The sequence below is a fragment of the Ochotona curzoniae genome, unplaced genomic scaffold (genome assembly GCF_017591425.1).
Source record: "Ochotona curzoniae isolate NIBS_2020 unplaced genomic scaffold, NIBS_Ocur_1.0 contig_1, whole genome shotgun sequence".
Classification (NCBI taxonomy): Eukaryota; Metazoa; Chordata; class Mammalia; order Lagomorpha; family Ochotonidae; genus Ochotona; species Ochotona curzoniae.
This window is the reverse complement of record NW_024464918.1, coordinates 22,509,713-22,524,663: the sequence shown is the minus strand read 5'-3', so window position 1 is coordinate 22,524,663 and position 14,951 is coordinate 22,509,713. Positions and strand designations below refer to the sequence as shown.

The 14,951-nt window shown below is 41.0% G+C and overlaps 1 protein-coding gene across 1 annotated transcript in view; it reads left to right on the top strand.

The window, feature by feature from the left end:
• The window catches only part of STK32A (serine/threonine kinase 32A), a 104,832-nt gene that overhangs the window by 83,313 nt on the left and 6,568 nt on the right, over nt 1-14,951 (top strand). Inside the window, exons 7-10 of the mRNA XM_040976034.1 lie at nt 5,172-5,269; nt 12,126-12,242; nt 13,206-13,331; nt 14,629-14,757. Coding sequence (XP_040831968.1) covers nt 5,172-5,269; nt 12,126-12,242; nt 13,206-13,331; nt 14,629-14,757 — 470 coding nt within the window. The remainder of the gene's footprint in view (nt 1-5,171; nt 5,270-12,125; nt 12,243-13,205; nt 13,332-14,628; nt 14,758-14,951) is intronic.

Below are 14,951 nucleotides of genomic sequence, written 5' to 3'. Positions count from 1 at the left end.
GGCTCCTGTTAGCCTGCCTTACCGTAGATGGCAGTTGTCTCAAGAGACTCTAACACTACCAGAATGGCTGAGGGTGGAGCCCACGCATCTGCGCATTGTGAAGCTCTTCAGGAAAGGCTACAGGGTAGCTGGAATTGAGAGTCTGCGCCACACACCAGGAGCTGTGTCAGCCACTCACAGCAACTAAGAGAGCCCACGCTGCAGCATTTGCACTTCTGCTATCTCCCCTCTGTGTCCTAAAACTAACAGTGCTTCCTGGGACAAGGGAGGAGGAAGTGGCCCAATCATCTTTGTGGGTCAAGGGGAGCAGTTCTGAATCAGATTTTCAGGTATTTGAAGTAAACATTATAAGAAGCTATAGGGATTAAAATGTATTAGGCAACAGTCTAAGCTTTCACTATCAGAGCCTCCTGTCCAATTAAAAAAAAAATTCAGATTAGACATTGTACAGTTGCTGATAGATGGGAGAACAAAATTACTCCTGCTTCTACCCCCAATTAAGAGACTTCAGGAGGGTGATGCCACTCTTTAAACTGGTGGGATGAAGCCAGGAGGAACGAATTGTACTGACTGTGTGGTCATATTCACAGGCATAGAGGAATTCATAGGCAAAAAAAGGGTAGGAGCGATACCACTTTCTTTTAATATTTCATTTTATTTTTCACATTGGCAGTGTGGTGGGGAGAGGGATTGAGAGGGAGAGAGAGAAAAAGAGAAAAACCCCATTCTTGCAGAGCCACCTCAATTTCCAAAAGAGAGAAATCTGTAGGGGGAAAAAATTAGACTTATTTTATATGATATTTGAACAATTGGCAAATTTCCTGGCTTCCAATTACCGGTGAGAGGAATAAATCTCTTTTGTCCCCTTCTAAAATTACAGAATACATAAAACTCAGCTTCTTTTCTGTCTAAAACCCATGGTGCTCAAATGATGAAAAGAAATATCCAAGCTGCTGCTCTGATGAGTTCATTCCCCAGGTTTCCTGGGTCTCCATACGAAGGGCTATTTTCTTGGAGCCAAATCAGAAAATGTGCATCTGGGCTTTCAACGCTGGTTTCCATGGTGAGTGAAGTGCAAGGAGGCCACCGTCCTTTCCTCTCCCTGGTGATTTTAAGTACAATATCTGTATAATTTAATTCTTTTTCAAAATTGACGTTTCTGGTCTTGTCACAAGACAGAGCTAGGAAATTAGGGTCTGGGAGAGGATCTGCGAGGCTCCCTGCCTTCACGCTTGTAATTAACAGTGACTAATACATATTGAAATCTTTTTTGTGGAAAAGACAGTGTGCTAAATGTTTTACATTCATTTACTCATTTTTTTCCTCAATAGCCCCATGAAATAGACAATACTTATCACCAATTTACAATGAGGAAATCACAAGCTAAGTAATTTACCCAAGATTACATGGCAATAATATAAAAAAAAAAGGCTTAGCATTATGCCAAATTCTGTTTGAATCTAGAAGTCAAGATTTTTTCTGACAGGGAGATGAGGAGAGAAATACTAACATATTTCTCTACATATAGATAAGATAGATAGATACATAGATAGATAGATAGATAGATCGATAGATAACCTTGTATTTATGCGTGGGCTCTGAGATGCTTCTAAGTCAAGGCCAACATGTTATTTTATTCTGAAATAAATATCTGACTTCCATAGCTTACCAATTTATTGAGAGGCTGTCCATGCTTATGGTAATTTTCCCAAGAGGAATTATATGTAAGTGTTCACTTTATATTTTTAAAAAATCAATTTTACAGTGACACTGTAGGACACTAAAAATTCTATTCTGTATTCTGTTGCTACCAATTCTAAATTACTGGATCTTATAAGGTAGGATATTACATGGAATGCAAATCTCCTTTTTAACATTTATTGTACACAAGAATCCCTGAATAATTTCTATTACTTTATACTTAGTGAGTAGTTTAGAACCCTTTCTTTATATCCAGACCAAATCTAATGACTAAGTATTTAGAAACCTGTAAATCAAGTGGTGAAAATCATGACTCGCTAATGACACTCAGTTGTGGCCTCGTTCATTAGTCATCGAGAGAATGCCAGTTTAACACTCACCGACTGGCAAAAACCAAGGGGTCAGTTAATACCAAGGATGCACAAGGATGTGGATGAAAAGGAACTCTGATATGTTATTTGGCACAAACACTCGGGTAAAAACTCTGCAATCCTTAGTATAAGTGAATAAACACATCTCCATTACCAGTAGTTTCTCTGTTCCAAATATATACATACTGAGAATATTCCCTAAATCTGTATGTACTTAAAAGGGTCCTACATGCACAGAAATGTCCATGAGATCATTGTTCACTTTCCTTGGCATGTAAATAACTTAATAACTATCAACAATAGGAGAGACAGTTGGGCAAAATATGTTCACCTAACTCCGAGAATCTACAGACAATAATTGTGTGCATCTACGGGAGTTAAAACTTGTACACACATCCTTGTTTAAGGAAATCAGGGCACCAAAGAATACAGAAGTGTGGATTTCATGGAGCAGAACTTAATAGAATATAAAAAGTAGAATTTTTCCTTTTTGTGTTTCCTTTATTCCAAAGCACTGAGGGAAGAGTGGCGGGGAGCAGGTGGGAGGCTGAGTGGTCCTTAACCTCACTCTTCCGCAGTCCTTGGGAGCTAAGCTACACAGCCAATAATCAGAAGCAGAACCATTGCTTAGAAATGCCTGTGTGGGGGGTAAATCTATGGAACAAAGCAAGAAAATGATTAACATAAAAGTCGGAGACAGTAAAGTCTGAGGTTGTGTACAGGACACAGTGGTGTGGGCAAGATTCTCCTTATCTTTTGCGGTGGTCGTGCAAACAATTCCTTCTGTGATTTGTCCAATGTTCCTTTAATAATTTATTTACTTTTCCGAACGTTTGTATAAATATTTTTTTAAAAAAATATTGAACAAAGGACTGACGTTTTAAAGGCAAACTTGTCCCTCTCCACTCCTTTATGTTTCTTCACAGGAGCAGGTGGCCTTTCACCCTTCCAGCTTCTTGCTCTTTGTTTTTTTTTTTTTTTTCCTTTCTTTCACCTAGTTGAGATCACAAAGGCTTGTTTGCTTTTTACACTCTCACATGTTGGCATGGTGTTTTGTCTGAATGTTGTACCAATATTTCTCAGTGCATCAAATGCTGTGAATATTTGTTCAAGAAATGAATGTATACCTAAATGCCTTCGTGATTGAAAATTAATAGAGGAGAAGCAAAAAGAATAGTCATTCCACAAAACCGCAGTGGGTGGAAGAAAAAGAACACTCCCGTTAACTACAGAGCTGATCCAATATGATAGAAAGTACAACTTTTGTGGAGTAATGATGATTGTGTGTGGCAGTTTCTTAGCACAGTGGGTGTGATTATCCTGCCGAATTCTCTGCAGCTTCTCTAAGTGAGATGGCTGTCAGTTATCACCTTGGGGACTAGCTGAGATGACTGCTGTGAGATGCTGAAAAGGCGGAAATGGGGGAACAGGCCTGTCCATCCAGTTGGTGGGGGGACCAGGGAGTCAGAGCCATTATCTCCCACATTGCATTGGGAGCTGCAATTCGCAGCAAGAATGCAGTGGTGGATGAAAAGTGAATTGAGAAGGATGTGAGCCCCACTTCGTCTTGCTGCGTCAAGCTCTTACCATCAGGATCAGTCCTGGGTTGGGATGTTGACACTATGCATGTCTAACTGATTTTGCTGTCTGCAAACTTTTGCTTAGAATGTGAGCGCACTGGGTTTGGCAAGCCCTTTGGGTGCACTTCTATGGCATACTTATTTCCATTAGGCAGAGTCAGTCCCTCACAATGTGAGGATTAGTATCTACTATGTATGCATTTTGAGGGTTGTGGGTATTTGACTCTGGAAGAGTACCTGCCAACTTTGAGCACTTTGTGTCCGGCTCTGTGCAGAGATTTTGACATGATTTAGTTCATTTAATTTCTAACTCTACAAAGGCTGCCTTGGGGCCAGCATGATGGCAGAGTGGATAAGCTGCTGCCCGTGACACTGGCATGCCATCTGGATGCCAGTTTCATGGCTCAGATGGTCCACTTCTGATCCAACTCCCTACTAAGGGGCCTGGGAAAAGCAGCAAATGTTCAAGTATTGGAACACCTGCCACCCACATGGGAGAACCAGATGAAACTCCTGGCTCTCACTTCAGCCTAGCCTAGCACTGGCCATTGCAACCATCTGGGTAGTGAACCACCAAATGCAAGTTCTCTCCCTGTCTCTGTCTCTCCATCTCTCTGTCAAAATTTATAAATAAATCTCATATAAATAATATAAAGACCGACTTGAGGTTGGCACTGTAATACAACCAGTTAAGCCACCACCTATAGTTCTGGCATCCCATTTGGGCACTGGTTGAATTCCCAACTGCTCTACTTCTAATCCAGCTCCTTGCTAACGGCCTGAAGAAAGTAACAGAAAATGGCCCATGCCCTTCATTCACTCGACAGATTTCTGTCCAGTGATTTGGACTACTCAGGTCTATACTAGACCCTAGAAATGTGGCAGTGAATTACAAAGACAGTATCTGCTCGTGTTTCATGCTTCATTCTCCCTGTTTCACCCCTCAAGAGGCTTTGCATTCCATTGGAATCAATTCAAAGAATTCAGATTACAAAAAGTATATGACTCACAGCTGTGGCAAAAATCTTATAGGAGACTTTTCCAGAATGTCCACTCTCTCTTCCCTCCTTCCTTCATCCAGGTAGGAAGCGGTAAATACTCCCCATATTGTTTGTGGCACCAGATTATAAGCCTGGTTTGCAACTGCAAAGCAGATTTAGAGCCTTTAGCACAAACTTACCAAATCAAGACAACAATAACATCTTCTAAGTCTTTTTGATTTTCGGGCCAATTGCATATTTGAGTCTTGAAAGGACCCAACTCTTAACAGGTGCATGATCTAAAATAGAAGGATGTAGCCAAGAAAGCTTGGTCTTGCCTGTGTATGTGAGGTGATGAATGAGGCTACTGGGGGAAAATTACGAATTCTTGCCCCTCAGAGCAATGTAACCAGGTTTGATCATAGCAGCGCAAATGTTCATGCTTTTCATGCTTGTGACTCTCTTTTGCGAGAACATCTTGGGAAACTTGAGTTGTGGTATCTCAGGGGATAAAACCAGCCTAACTTTGTATTTTTCAGCACCTGAAATGTTCAACTCCAAGAAAGAAGCAGGTTATTCCTTTGCTGTTGATTGGTGGTCCCTAGGAGTGACAGCATACGAGCTGTTAAGAGGCCGGGTACAGTGGAATTTCATTTTTTTTTTTGGTTATTTTTCTAGAAAGTTCTATTGCAGATTGAAAAGGTATGTTGTTTTGTAAGAATCAAACAGTTTGAGAACTAGAAACAGCTATGTCATGCATTGCCAAATGTACAGATTAATTCTTCATCCTACATATAGGGCCAACTATGTGAGAAAACATTAAATTGTATGTTTAAAAAATAAACTATATATATATAAAAGCCCAAATGAGGGAAATGAATGAAGCATACATGTTTGTTTTGCAGTTATAGTAGTTGACTCTAATTCATGAAGAACTTGCCAAGGCAAGTGTGAATTATTAATGCGACAGAATTCATGTCCTGTCTTGCTGGATTCCTACTTGTCATTTGGCTTGTACGTTCTGGGCTTAGTGAAACTTAGACTGGTTTTCTTTGAAAAGAAACATTTCTTAAACCAAAAACTCTTTTCTCGAAAAATACAGATTAAAAATGAATCTGATAAAAGGTGTGTTTTAGACAATTTTTGCAAGCTATTGCATGTTAGGTGTCTGTCTAAGTGGTGTCACAGCTTGGCCTACCCTAACACGATGGATTGCGTGGCTCAAAGAACAGTTATCTGCTCACAGTAGGTTTTGTTTCAGGGTACCAGGATGGCTGACTCTGGAGAGGCCCATCTTCTCAGCTTGCAGCCACTAACCTTTTTATTGTGTTTACACATGGTAGGGGAGGGTATGAGGGAGCAGGAGGAGTGAGGAGACAAAAAATCCTCTAAATCTCTAATCCTATTAGGCCTAACCTAGCTCTAATTGCCTGCCAGAGACCCTAACTACAGATACCATCACAGCGAGGGTCAGGGTTTCAGCACAGGAACTTGGATGGGTCACAAACATCTAGTCCATAGCATTCCATTCATGAACTTCTGGAGTGTATGCCCCATTCATACGTAAAATACATTCAATTCGTTCCAACAGCCCCAAAGTCTTATTCTAGCATCAACACTAAAGTCTAAGCCAAAAGTCTCATTGAATGTCATCTAAGTCAAATATGGATGAGACAGCACTTAAGATTCTTCCTGAGGTAGAATTCCTTTCTTGCTGGGAACCTATAAAACAGGTTATCTGATTCTAAAAGACGATACATACCGGGTGGCCAATGCAGTTCCAAAAGACAAACAACAGGAAGGCAAAATTCCTCAGGTCCAATCAGTGTACACTGCCAGACAGAGTCCGTGAATACCCGTGAAGGCTTCGGAGTAATCACCTTTGGTTCACTTGCCTGCCTCCGGGAGAGCTGTGTCCTTCCCACGCCTGGGAGTGGGGCCCAGGGGACTCCCTTATGTAATGTTCAGCAAGAGCCGTGGTCGCATGGCCTTCTGGTGAGTGCTGCACCTACACAGTAGTGCTGAGGGTGCCGCCCTGGGGCAGCTCTGCTCCCCAACCCAATGCACTTGAGACCCAGGGCTGCAATGGCAGCTCCGATGATCCCAGAATTCCTTTTGGAATCCTTTTCCCTATAACACAAAACACATGTTTTCTGCCAAATGTCACAGTGGTCTTACCAGGTAAAAAGAAATGGAACACCCTGTCTGTATTTCATTCAACCTTTTGTTTCTCCTTTAAGAACTGGTGGTGTCTCCTTGTGTGTTTTTAACACTTGGTTGTTTAATATTGCCTGTAGAATTCTTTTCAAAATAAAGAATGTTTTTAATATGGATAGGCCACCATTTTTGCCTAATCTTTAATCTCTGTGTCCCTTTTTACTTAGGAATTTATTTTTTATAGGGGGGGAGTGGTTCATCTGTTGTATCCCATTTTACTATAAGCTGCCAGAAGGAACCAAACATGTTCTCATCATTTGGTTGAGAAAGATCCTCAATCTAGTTTTGTTATTCTACATACGATAAAGCACTAGAAGACAGTTCAGACAAGTTCTTTGCCACCTGACACGTGAGGACTACCTTCCTTAGGTTTTCAGTGGGATGTTTGACGTGTCTGTGTCAGGCCTCTCCAGGTTTGCTCTTAGCATCTTTATTTCTAGCATGCACATCAAAAATCCTCCACCCTTTCCCTATTAGCAATTCCAAATTTGCTTCCATAGGTTTAAATATTTGTTACCACAGCACCCCCCAACTTTACCAAGATCGGTCTTAAGCAACTAGAGGGCTAGCCTCACTAAATCACATGGATTGAATGGCTTAAACAACAGAAAGATATTTTCTCAATTACAGAGATCAGGGTGCCAGCATGGACAGTATCTGATGGGGGCCTTCTTCCTGGCTCGGAGCTGGCTGTCTTCTTGCTGTGTCCTCTGCTGCTGGAGAAAGACATCTCTTTTCTTCCCATGAGGCCATCACCCTGCCCTGTTCAGGCTCCACCTTTATGATTGGTCCAACTCTTATTAGCTGCCAAAAGCCTCATCTCAGAATAGTATCACATTAAAGATTAAGACGTAAACATACAAATTTGGGGGGAAAGCAGCCTAGAATGTTTGACAGGTTGCATGCTTTCCAGGTGCTGGTAACAGACAAAAGTAGTGATTCTTCTGAGATCAAGGAGTTACAAAGATTATAGTCACCCAGACTTTACGAACTTGCTCATCTTAGGAAACTAAATGGCCTTGAAATCATCATTCAGATACTGTATCACTCTAACTGCTTTGGAGTCATTCTTTTGCCTCTGTCCACACCCTTCTAAGATCTCCCATCACTCCAGCATGGTTTCTCTGCTAGAAGTCCTACATCTGAACAGATTCTGCAGCATAGTGTATTAACACAATATTTAAGATGCCCATATCCCATACTGAAGTGCCTGGTTCAACTCCTGGCTGCTCTGCTTCCAACACAGCATCCTGGCAGGCAGCAGGTGACAGTTCAGGTGTTGGAGGTGTCCCTCACACTCATGTGAGAGAGATAGCCGGATGTGATTCCTGCCTCCTGGATCGGCCTGGACCAGATCTGACACCTATAGACGTTGGAGGAGTGAACCTATGGATGAAGGCACTGCTCTCTCTCAATCTCTCTCTCTTCCTTTCAAGTAAATGAAAATAAGCATGAAAAGAAGTGCCATCCTCAAACCAGTTGTCCTATTCACGTATGGAAACAACTATTAGATGTTGGTGCTGTTTCCATCATGGTCTAAAAAGTTTGTCCTGCTCCAGAAAGTCAAGATGATTTATTCTAAAGCCATCCTAATACAACTGCTTTATCACTCTACAGAGTTTAAGTCACACTTAACATTAATTTATTTATCTTCCTCTCTGAGGAGATCAGCATAACAACATTCTTTAAGCATATTCCAGACTATCTTTTTAAGCCAAACATGGGTAACCTCCGATCTTACTGCTTCCATCTTGTGATGGATTTTATCCCATTTCATAAAGAAATCAAGTAACTAAATATGGCAGTGACTTAAAATGTCTGTATTCTTACTCATTTCACCCTTGACCTCTGCCCAGAATATTCTTACCACTCCATTCCAGCCCCTTCTATAGCTCAAGCCAGTTACACTTATTTATTAACATACTTCGCAAGCAAAACTTGAGAGCCACAAGGTAAAACAAGGACCTAATAATATTCAGTATGCCTAGTAACATGTTTAAGTATCACCCATTGAAAACAGATCTTTTACCAAGCATAGGATGAAATTTACTAAGAACATGCTTTTCCCTCCCATAATTTACTTCTGTGGTTGTTCCTACTCTCCACCCAGCTCCGCCCCAACCTCTCTACTCCACTATCTTTCAAGTGTCTGATTTTGGCATTCTTTGTCCTTTAGACTCAGGCTAACACTTTGGAGTTTGCTTCCATCTGAATAGCCCTGAGCCTTCATGAACTCACTTTAGTCTTTTTAGATTCCTCGTCTTCTTAGAGCATCCCGTGGGTTTTCCTCTTTCTTATTCCTTTGCCTATAAAGATATTTCCCATGACAAATTCTAATCTTCTTAAAAGAAAACTGCACAAATTTGGGAATTGAATTTGAGTAAAGTGAAAGATATATCTTGATTACATGGCTCTTCAGAATCTGTATATATAATATATTTCGGTCATTTCTAAGATGGAGCATTCATACTATTGAAATATCCAACAACAAAAAAGAAAAAGATTAAAATGAATAAAAAGAGAAAAACCTCAAAACAAAAAAAAATTTTTAAAGAGAAATATCCCCTAATATAATATCCCTGGTGGGTGATATTTCAACATGTTACTAGGCATTTTAGGGGATATTTATTTTCATATTTAGCTCTTGCCCGTGTATCCAGCCTATGACAAATTAACACCTCCTATAAAGCAGTTTTCTCGGCTCTCTAGCTGACCCATACCTCTAAACGATCCATACCTCTCCTATGCATTGCTGTACTTAATATCTTACGAGCAGCCCTCTGATTTCAAATGTGTTAGTAAATACGGAAAACCACAACAAATGAAAATAAAAGTCAATTAGTCTTTGAGGCAAAGAAAACTCTCAATTAAGAAAACACACACAAAAAATTAATAATAAGAAGAAGAATTTAAAAACTAATAAAAAAGAAAACAAATTCCCTCTGACATCTGAATTTCACCTGCAAGAATGAATATTGCATAGTATGGAAATGAAAATCTTTTGTGTTTTCATATGGATGATCTGTCTTCAGATAGACATAATATGTTGCTTCTCTTGCAAAAATAGGAGCATGAATCATCTTTCAATTAGACTTATTTTTCCACTAAATGAGAAAACAAATAACTTCATCAAAACACCTAAATTTGTTTTCTTCTTAAAGACTAAATTACCCTCAATAATTTTTGCTGTTATCAAGTATGCTGCTCTTAATCTTTCCATCTCTCCCGTATGTATCACTTCAGTAAAGGTGAGACCTCGTCCTGTGGGGTTCAGTATAATCCGTAACATGGAACTTTCAATGGATATAGAATAAATGCACATCACAGGAGCCGAGGAACAAATCACTACAAATCAATTTTGACAACTGCAGAAGAATCAACCACTGGGCAGTATGCAATTACATCTCAAAGTGCAGCTAATCTGAGGAAAATTATATACTAACATTTAATTACAAGTATCAGTACAACTATATCACAGAGGGACCTGCTATACAATTTCCTTCACATTCTTGTTGACAGAAAACTATGTCTCAATGAGAGAAACGTGCTTCGAAACATCCCTGACAGCTTCTCAACTGATCGCAATGCCGATGACTACGTCCCGGACAGTTCATCTCTTTGTCACCTTATTCTCCCTTTGCCATCCTAAAACAATGGTCCCTGGGGCTGGTGCAGTGGCTCAACTGGCTAGTCCTCTGCCTGCAAGCACCAGCATCCCACAGGGGCACCAGTTCATGTCCCGGCTGCCCCACCTCCCCTCCAGCTCCCTGCTTATGGACTAGGAAAGCAGCAGAGGGCTCTTTTCCTCCTGTGGGAGACCTGGAGGGGAGCCCTGCTCCTGACTTCAGATCTGCTCGGCTCTGGCTTTGAGGAGCAAACCAGTGGATGAAACATTTCTCTCTCTGTATCTCTCCTTCCTGTGAATCTGCCTTTCAAATAAAAATAAATATTGAAAAAAAAATCAGAAACAAAGGTCCCCATTCTTGATAGCTGTGCATTACCTATGACCCTTATCTTAAATATAGGGAATATACAGTTTATATCCATTGAATATCCTTAGAGGCAAATCTTCTGCCTTCATATTCCTGAAATATGACTAGACTACTAACACATGGATTGGTCTCCTTTCCCACTTTACTTGTCCATATTGTTCATCTTCTATGTTTTCACTTTTAATGTATCTTAGAACTGTCTGAACTCTATCTAGTTTTACATTATCTACAGTTCACATAAAACACATACCTCCAGACTCTCACGACAAAATAAATTAATATTATTAACGGCTGCCCTCTAGTGGACATCAGTTTATTTTCCCCTGCAAGTTAAAACTAGTTCTAGCTCTTCAAAAACAGTTCTTAAGAAGCATTTGCCTTAACATAAAATGTTCAACCCCTTATTAAATTACTCCTGGTAATTAGGAATAGATTTGATGTTTTCTGAGGACTTCTTTGTCTTGAACTTTCTTTTTATCTTTCAAACAGCAAAAAAACAGGATATGAAAATATTATGTATCTCTTTTGATAATCAACATTCACATAGTATTTTTTAACTTCCATTTTTTTAGGTGCTTGTTCAGTTTTTTGTGTAAATACCTATGAAAATTACCTTGTGAAATAGTTTTAAATTCTCTTTTTAGAGGATGACTCAGCTCACTAACTAGTTTTTCTTGATTCAGTGAAATTACCAACTTTTTAAAATTCTATTTCATAGGAAATTATAGGTGTCTGTCATCTCTTTTTTAAAAGATATATTTATTTTTACTAGAAAGTCAGATTTCCAGAGAGAAGAAGAGATGGAAAGATTTTGCATTGCTTGTTCATTCCCCAAGTGGCCGCAACAGCCAGAGTTGAGCCAGATTAAGCTGAGCCAGGAGCTTCTTCTGGCTCTCCCATGCAGGTGCAGGGTCCCAAGGCCTTGGGCTGCCCTCCGCTGCTTTCCCAGGCCACAAGCGGGGAGCTGGATGGGAAGTGGAGCAGCTGGGACATGAACAAGCATCCATCTGGGATCCTCGTGCATGCAAGGCAAGAACTTTAGCCACTAAGCTACTACGCTGGGCTCTGTCATGTATCTCTCTCTCTCTCTCTCTCTCTCTTTAAAAAAGGCTATCTGGCAACATGAGGCCACTTATACATTTGGTTTCACACTCACTGGCTAAAAACAATTAGAAATTGAGATTGACATTTTATTGGTTAAAAGTTTAGCTTGGAACATTTGCATAATAAAAGGTTTTAATTTTTCCCTATAAAAATAAAGATTCATTTCTTCCTTCTCTTAAGAGACCATATCATATTCGCTCTAACACTTCCAGCAAGGAAATTGTGAACATGTTTGAGACGGCCATTGTGACTTACCCTTCGGCCTGGTCACAGGAAATGGTGTCACTTCTTAAAAAGGTAAGAAGACTGTATAACAAAAGAATGAATGAATGCTGCCTGCCAAGTTAGCATAGAATGTTGGGTGTGGTCAGACATGACTAGAGCGCTTTTACTAACATACAGAACATAACACATTATTAACCTGTGAACATACATGACTAGAGTGTTCTACCAACATACATTACTAACACAATCACAATTATTACTAGAGTGTTTTTTACAACTAATTGAAACCTATGGCTTCATTAAGTCCCCTTGGGGTCCCAAAGCCATCTCAAACCCAACACGCACAGGGAGTCCACCCTTCTGTAGGACCTGAACTCCTTCTACTATTCTCTTCTTCGGTTCCCAACCCTTCCATCCATCTGTTTATTCAAGGCCTAAACCAGGATTCATTCAAGTGGGAGTCTGACTCATTATGTCACACATCACACAACTCATGTGATGTTGGCTCTGAAGTGGCTAGAGGGGAAAAAACCCCTTTAATCCCATTTAGTAAAACCCAGAACTCTCTAATAGTTAAGGCCTCCACTCATCTAAGCTACCCCAATGTTACAAACAGCTCCAATTATTATGAGAAATGAGTGTCGTCTGTGAGATGGCGTGAACATTTACCACCGACAGGAACAGATCGTCTAGGCACTTCCTGTACGTGGCCTTGTCATTATCCCTTTTCCATGGGTGGTTACAATGGGACTTAGGGAATATACATGCCTCTAGTTAATAAGTAGGAGAACCAGGAATAGAGACATACTTGAATGGAGACAAGGTATTTTTGGTTACATGGTCAGGCTCTGTTTATGTCTCATTTTAATCATACTTCATCTGTATGATTTGTCTATGAGGTTTGCAAAGAGAGCACTGTCTTATTTCCTTCAGTTCTGTACTTCAAAACATTTAGAGGGAATTTGTTTTGTCTTGTTTGGTTTTTGTGGCCACTAACCTTCCTTGTAACCCTGCTGCGTGTCATCTGGTTGACAGCTCCTGGAGACCAACCCCGACCAGCGGTTCTCTCACTTGTCTGACATTCAGAACTTCCCCTACATGAACGACGTGAACTGGGATGCGGTTCTGCAGAAGAGGCTCATTCCAGGCTTTATTCCTAATGTGAGTTAATCCACACACAGGGGAAACAACTCGCATCCCATGCACTTGACCCCATGTGCCAGACCCACCCATTGCCCCATGAGATAACCGTGTCACAAAATTCCCATTCCGCAGATGGGAAACTTAAACACACACAGGGTAATTTACTCATCAAAGGATACACAGCTACTCAGTGGCCACACTGGGATTCCCTGTTCATTATGTTGAAATTTTCACTTCCAACCAGAAGGTCTAGTCCTGCCCCCCAAAATAATCATTTCCATGAACTTGATAATGGGAAAAAAATTTTTTCTTCTTCTCATTCCTAAGATGTACGCACTACAAGAGAATTAAAACATTAAAACTGCTGCAATTGGGATAAGGAATTTATTCTTATCATTCATCCTTCTTCCTTGACTAGTTTTACCTCAGGGATCTAAAATAGTAAGAGCCAATGAGAAATCATTTCCACTGGGTGGGTATGGGATCCAGGGCATCTGTAGAATCTAGGAGAATATTGATGAAAGTAAGGGCACCAATCAGGCTTCGGGCTCCTTCTTGGCACCCAGGGCCTGGGGAGCAGATTCAGTCATAGGTGTAATGTGCTCTTTAGGGCCTATTAAAAATAACGCAAAGTTGGCTGTTCTTAAGACCACCTGAGGTACTTGCCTAGGGTGGTGGAGGGAGGTATTCTAATGAGTGTGCTGGGCGGAAGTGCAGGATGAGAGTTGGGAAGGAATAGCACGATGGGATTCCAGCATCACAGATGCCTGACTTAGAAAGCACTAGAAGGATGATGTCAGGCTTTTTCCTGACCACCCTTTGGCTGCCAGGAAACAACCGGTAGCTCAGTTCATGCAAGACACTAGAGATGAGCATCATCCACTATCTTTCTCATCCATCCATTCTTCTCAGCAGCAAAGTTGCCCGAGAGGAAACGCTGCCTTATGGTGACTTTATTGTGAACCTGAATCCTCTGGGGAGTTGACTATGGGGCAGACTCTTGAGCCTGTGTTCAGAAATCCTGGTTGGAGAAATCTGTTTGGATGCAGGACTAGTGCCTTTAGTGATTCTGGTCTACTTGGCCATTGGGACTTTTAAGAAACAACCTAAAGACTAAAGATTGAGAGGGTAACTGTAGCTTGGGCTACAGAATACGTTAGTCAAAGACTGTGAAAATCGGTGCTGGTAACCAATGATTATAAACCCGAGCACGGGATTATAAGCAACCTAGCTGCTTCTTATTGCTCTGCCTTGTTAGGCCCTTGGTAAGTCTGTCAAATGGCACAGGAATCAGAGTCAGCAACTCTTCCCACAGAAAGGCCGACTGAACTGTGACCCTACCTTTGAACTTGAAGAAATGATTCTGGAGTCCAAACCTCTTCACAAGAAAAAGAAGCGTCTGGCGAAGAAGGAGAAGGAGATGAGGAAAAGTGATTCCTCTCAGGTGAGCAGGTCCCCAAACACAGGGCCCTGATGGTTGCACTTTGTGAGAGAGCTCCTTCTGCAAGGTCAGTTTGGCACCCCACTTCTAAGCCCTACGGGATTCCAAGAACTAGTAAGCACCTGGGTTTCCCAAAGGGTGCACCCCTCTGGGCATCCCAGCAGCAACTTTACACAGGTGGACTTCTCCCGTGCATT